At 35.5% G+C, this 5,665-nt stretch overlaps 1 protein-coding gene across 2 annotated transcripts; it reads left to right on the top strand.

Annotated features, from left to right (window-relative positions):
- Positions 1-1,650: 1,650 nt before the first annotated feature.
- Positions 1,651-5,665, top strand: LOC103435003 (glycolate oxidase 1-like). 2 transcript variants are annotated; one of them, XM_008373390.4, is made up of 12 exons: positions 1,651-1,899; positions 2,683-2,856; positions 3,026-3,150; positions 3,298-3,344; positions 3,601-3,678; positions 3,887-4,011; positions 4,120-4,186; positions 4,282-4,344; positions 4,427-4,496; positions 4,608-4,708; positions 5,065-5,169; positions 5,358-5,665. In XM_008373390.4, the coding sequence occupies exons 2-12, from the start codon at positions 2,717-2,719 to the stop codon at positions 5,541-5,543; spliced, it is 1,107 nt and encodes a 368-aa protein (XP_008371612.1). In that variant the 5' UTR covers positions 1,651-1,899; positions 2,683-2,716; the 3' UTR covers positions 5,544-5,665. The 2 variants fall into 2 exon arrangements, with proteins under 2 accessions (XP_008371612.1, XP_070663048.1); XM_070806947.1 differs by having other exon boundaries at positions 1,757-1,899; positions 2,683-2,860.

Raw genomic sequence — 5,665 nt, forward strand, 5'->3', positions numbered from 1 at the left:
CTGGTGAAGAAGAAGAACCAAATGTGTCTGAGAGAATGAAGCCCTTTGGTCAATACCCTGTTGAGAATAATAGTTCCGGTTTTCTGTGTGTCAAATGAAAAGATGATGTCTTTTGGTTTTGTTGTATTTTTCCTGTGCCTCTTCTTGTAAAAAAACACTTATTTTTTAGTTAAATTTTAGGCCAGTTTGATGAACTTGTTTTCATTTGAATTAGCTTAGCTCATTCATGGGTTCATGAGTCCACTTTGATCTTCCTGGAAAATTGAAGCCATAGGAAACGAGCCAAAGTTCGCAGAATGCCCGCTTCCAATTTGTCCCCATAAATTAGTGTAATTTAAAGTATAATATCGTATTTGAAGAAAACTAACAAGTTGTTTATAGAGAGACAAAAAAAAGAAGAAGCCTTCTAAACTCAAGTTCAAAATTTGTCTCACTTGTCTATATATTCTGCAGGCTTTTGCTGGCAAGGGTCAAGCATTGAAGAGATGCCTTGAACATTTACAAAATTCTGACTTTTACACCAAATATTTGTAATGCAGTTGGGACTGAATCTTATAAGCAATTAAGAAGAGAAGAAGAGGAACAAAGGTGTAGGAATTGCAGTTGCAGGGAAGTTGGGCTGGGCTCTTGATAGCATGGTAGAAGAGAAAGGCTTCCCCTTTCTTTTTATAATTTTTTATTGAACATCCAAATTCAAATGCTTGAAAACTGTCCAAAAGCTGCATATACTCCGTTCCTTATGCAGCTCCTTGTGTCCCATACATGCATCACATAAATTAATAACAAGAACAAGGGAAAGCAGCAGCAACAACAAATTCTTATTCTACTAAGTGCGGTCAATTGTATGAATCCTTGAACGCAAATTATACAACTGTGTTCAGTTTTGCATCAATTTTTCCAATAGCAAAGTATTTTTTGTTTCATTTTTCCACTTGCACCTGGTGTGGGCCTACAAAAGAAAAAGATAATTGGTGGTGACTAGGATGATCATTAATAAAATGATTGTAAAATCCAATTTTGATAGTAGTGCTGCACGATCATCACCTCATTAGCAATACTTTCTTTTAATTAGGGTTAATATTTATTAAAATGATCTATATACATGGGTTGCAGAATGTTTGATTCCACATCTGTTTCTACCCAAATCTTTATTTATAAAAAAAATAAAAAAAAATAAAAAATTTGCACACGTAATTGTGTGATTCTGTGTGCTGGAAATGTTCAATAAGACAACATCATACAATCTTCCAAGGGGGGAACCGCATACTGTGAATAAGTCCCAAATTTCTCTAATTCTTAATTTTTTGAAGCAAAATTCTTATTAGTTACTAATCACACCGTCACACCAAAAATTCACTCATATTACCTTATGATCAGTGTTTATACAAATAAAAAATAATAATAGACTACACGACGTGATTTGCTTAAAATGCAATTTTTTAGCAAAATCCGGTCAAAAATAGAGAATGTAATAATCTCCCATCAAAAACTTGACAAAATAAGTTACACGTATATAAATAGCTCTATTACTAATGACGCTGATATTTTTAAATTCTAATTATCATTTTTTTTTCTAAATATTATTAACCCATAAGATTATTATTTTGCCATAATAATGGGATGAGCATGGTGGAGTGAGAGTGTTGGTCACATAATCTGTTTCGATATTGCTCTCACCTTGAAAACCCGAACCAACTCAACATTCTCACCTGATGCTTACATGTTTTGTCTTCACCCCTTCTTTATTATTTTCTCCAATCCCTCCAATCACTCTCTTTCTTTTTTTGCAAAAAAATTGTATATCAGTATCCAAGTGGGAATTTGAGTGTTCATTTTCTTCTCGTTTTCTCTTCAGCCACCATTTTCTGCAGCTCCTCTCTGTTTCTACAATCCCACAAGGTGTGTTCTTTTGCTTCACAATTCATGCAGTTTCATTTTTTTTTGCATCTGGGATTGCACTCTTTGATGACTTTTTTAGATTATTTGATTGAATTTCGACTTGGGTTTTGATCAAAATCATGTATGATGTATTACAAATGAAATCTTTTCTTACTGTTGTATCGAAATCAATGTTTTTCTGAAGTGACATAGCGGAGTTTGAGACATGAGTGCAACAAAGTTTTGATTCTTTGAATCCGATACTGTGTTTGGATTGTTGGGTTATTGTTCGATTTGTTCAAAGCTTAATCCTGATTTTTTTATTAGGGAGCCTAATCAGAAGTTTAATTAACATAAAAAGCCCCATCAGTCTAGGATGGATCACCAGTCATAGCTTATGAGTTTGATCATTCATAGCCCCCCTCTGTTATTGTAAATGCTTGGGATACTGTCACCTTAGCTTTCCGATTGCAAGTAAGTTCTTTGCCAATCTAAGATGTCCCAAGAATGTATTGAAGTTGGCGATCACATCCCCTGAAGTTAAAATCTTGAAAGTTGGAAAATTGGAAGCCACTGGTTTCATGGTTGTACTATCCCAGAGTAGATATCTCAAAGCCTAATTAGGCAGTGGGGTTTTTCTCATTCCCCTTTACTAGGTTGCTTTTGTTGGTTCATAGTTTCTATTACTATGCACCTAAAAATTAGGATAGCTTTTTCGGTCAATTGTTTGATATCTGAATTCGAAAGGATCTAACATAACATAATATTCAAGTGATTTTTGTTCACTACTCTAATTTCTTTCAGAATAGCGCGGGGATAGCATAAACAAATAGCAGAGATGGTGGAGATAACCAATGTTTCTGAGTATGAAGCCATTGCTAAGGAGAAATTGCCAAAGATGATTTATGACTACTATGCATCTGGTGCAGAGGACCAGTGGACTCTCAAGGAGAATGAAAGCGCATTTTCGCGGATTTTGTAAGCTCTTCTCTTGCTTTTGGACTATCATGTCAAAAGTAGTTTTTCTGTTTTTGATTTTTGGGGTTTGATTTTCATTCCCTCATAATAAAAAAAATCGATTAAAGTTCTTATAGATGTAAGCAAGATAGACTTTTGTGTTTTGATTTTAATTTTTTTGATGGACCAGGTTTCGACCTCGTATTCTTATAGATGTAAGCAAGATAGACTTGAGAACAACTGTTTTGGGCTTCAACATTTCGATGCCGATCATGATTGCTCCAACAGCCATGCAGAAGATGGCTCACCCTGAAGGTATAAGCTCCTTCTATAAGTTGCATTAACAAATTTAAGTTAACTTAACAGCAGTTGGAATGAAAAAACGCTCTTGAAGTGTGATCTTTGCAAAGTTTTTCCTATAAAGCAGGGATAGCTAAATTTGATTAGGTAATTCTTAATCAGGTGAGTATGCAACGGCAAGAGCAGCATCCGCAGCTGACACAATTATGGTTTGACTTCTCATCATTGATTTAAATGCATGGCTTATTCAACTTATATAAAGGGAGTTTTAACATAACACTCCCGGTATTGTTCACTATTAACGAAAAACCACATTTATACCTTTCCCTGATACTATTCACTATACCTTTAAAAAGAGTTTTTTATTAAAAGGGAAGTTTTTTTGGACTTTTCGTTAGTTTTCCTATATATCAATGATTTGAATGTGTGGCTTATTCATCTTATATATGCAATTTTGGTTGTTAGACACTGTCGTCTTGGGCTAGTTCCAGTGTTGAAGAGGTTGCGTCAACAGGACCTGGCGTTCGCTTTCTCCAACTCTATGTAAGTTTTGAATTTGCCCTTTTATATTAGCTAAATTCACTCTTTTAACATACTGTCTTAAGATCTTTGACCTCCATTTAAGTGGTCTTTGTGCGTAATTTGCATTATAAAAGCTGATAAAGGCCTAACACAAATAGATACTTACAAGGTTATCGTTTGTCATGCGTTGTAAACCTAATAGTCAATGATTTCTTTGGTTCTTGTTTAGGTGCACAATGACAGAAATGTTGTTGCACAGCTTGTAAAAAGAGCTGAGAGGGCCGGTTTCAAGGCAATAGCTCTCACTGTGGACGCTCCGAGGCTTGGGCGCAGGGAGGCAGATATCAAGAACAGGTGAGCATTGATTCAAAATGGTATTTATAAAACTAAGAAAGACAGTTACTAGAAACATTTTATGTTGTTTTATTATGCAATAAAATCTCATTATAAGGTCTTCAACAGATTTGTTTTGCCGCCAAACTTAACATTGAAGAACTTTGAGGATTTGGATCTCGGAAAGATGGATAAGGTGGGTGACTGACCTATACAACTTTCAGTATCAGACAATAAGTAACTTGATATTAATACACACATTTCTTGACCGTTTTGGTAATGAAAATTCAGACCAATGATTCTGGACTTGCATCGTATGTTGCTGGACAAATTGACCGGTCTCTCAGCTGGAAGGTAATGGTTGCTTCAATACATGATAGTTGAAACATTTCATGTGCAGTAAGAATTCAAACGATTTTCTTGGCCACATACACAGGATATACAATGGCTTCAGACAATCACCAAATTACCAATTCTTGTTAAGGGTGTAATTACTGCGGAGGATGGTAAGCAACCATATCCCTGACTCCACATTCCAAAGGAAAGCCAAGTCCCCTGCTTGGTCTATTATTGATAGTTTACAACAAATTCAATGACGTGTGTGCTGAAAAATGTAGCACGACTAGCTGTACAATATGGAGCTGCAGGAATTATCGTCTCCAACCACGGAGCTCGCCAACTCGATTATGTCCCTGCAACTATTATGGCACTGGAAGAGGTACATTTGCTTCATATTTTCTGCTTTTATCGATTTTTTAAAGGGAGTTTTAACGAAAAGCTCACGATACTGTTCACTTTAACGAAAAACCACATTTTTACACTAAAAAATCAAACCTGGTACTATTCACTTTACCCTTTATTTTGTTCTTATCATTAAAACTCAAAGTTTTCAAATCATTTTCATTAGTTTTTCTTTTTTTAAATGCTTCCAAGGTTCTGAAGTTGTTGAGTATTCTCTTCAACCGTTCATATTCTTGAAACTTTAGTCATTCTAAATTCCAAGTCACTTTCTTTGGTGTATAGAACTGTAAATCGTAATATTCTAAATTATGGTTTTGTTGTCATGGCTTATAGGTCGTTAGAGCGGCACAAGGTCAAATTCCTGTGTTTTTGGATGGTGGAGTAAGGCGAGGAACGGATGTTTTTAAAGCTCTGGCCCTTGGTGCATCGGGCGTATTTGTGAGTAAAGCTTATATTACTTGACACATACAGCAGAAACAAGATACAGCAACTATGATTCATTCCTGCCTCTAATATCTGTTATATTAAGACAACGAATTTAAAGCAATGCCTTAATTGCCACAGAACCGTATAATTAATTAGCCTACGAGTTCTAATTTGATACTTTAAACCTCAATTTTGCTCAGATTGGTAGACCGGTGGTGTTCTCGTTAGCAGCAGATGGTGAGGCTGGTGTAAGGAAAGTTCTTCAAATGCTTCGTGACGAGTTTGAGCTAACCATGGCATTGAGTGGTTGCCGTTCGCTGAAGGAGATCACGCGGAACCACATTATAACTGAATGGGATCGTCCTCGCATTGCACCGAGATTATAAGATGATCACATTTATTTTTTGTGCAATGATTGAACTGTCAATTTTTTGTTCTGTCTTGAACTAAATATATTTGAGAACTCAACTTCTGTATTGGGAATAAAATGGAGTCAATATTGGTTTAA

The sequence above is a fragment of the Malus domestica genome, chromosome 10 (genome assembly GCF_042453785.1).
Source record: "Malus domestica chromosome 10, GDT2T_hap1".
Classification (NCBI taxonomy): Eukaryota; Viridiplantae; Streptophyta; class Magnoliopsida; order Rosales; family Rosaceae; genus Malus; species Malus domestica.

Excerpts from the sequence above, each read along its gene's own strand:
- LOC103435003 (XM_008373390.4), top strand. The coding sequence starts at position 2,717 with ATGGTGGAGATAACCAATGTTTCTGAGTATGAAGCCATTGCTAAGGAG. Across the intron at positions 4,012-4,119 it reads GAGGCAGATATCAAGAACAG|ATTTGTTTTGCCGCCAAACT; the intron begins GTGAGCATTGAT and ends GGTCTTCAACAG. Across the intron at positions 4,709-5,064 it reads CTATTATGGCACTGGAAGAG|GTCGTTAGAGCGGCACAAGG; the intron begins GTACATTTGCTT and ends CATGGCTTATAG.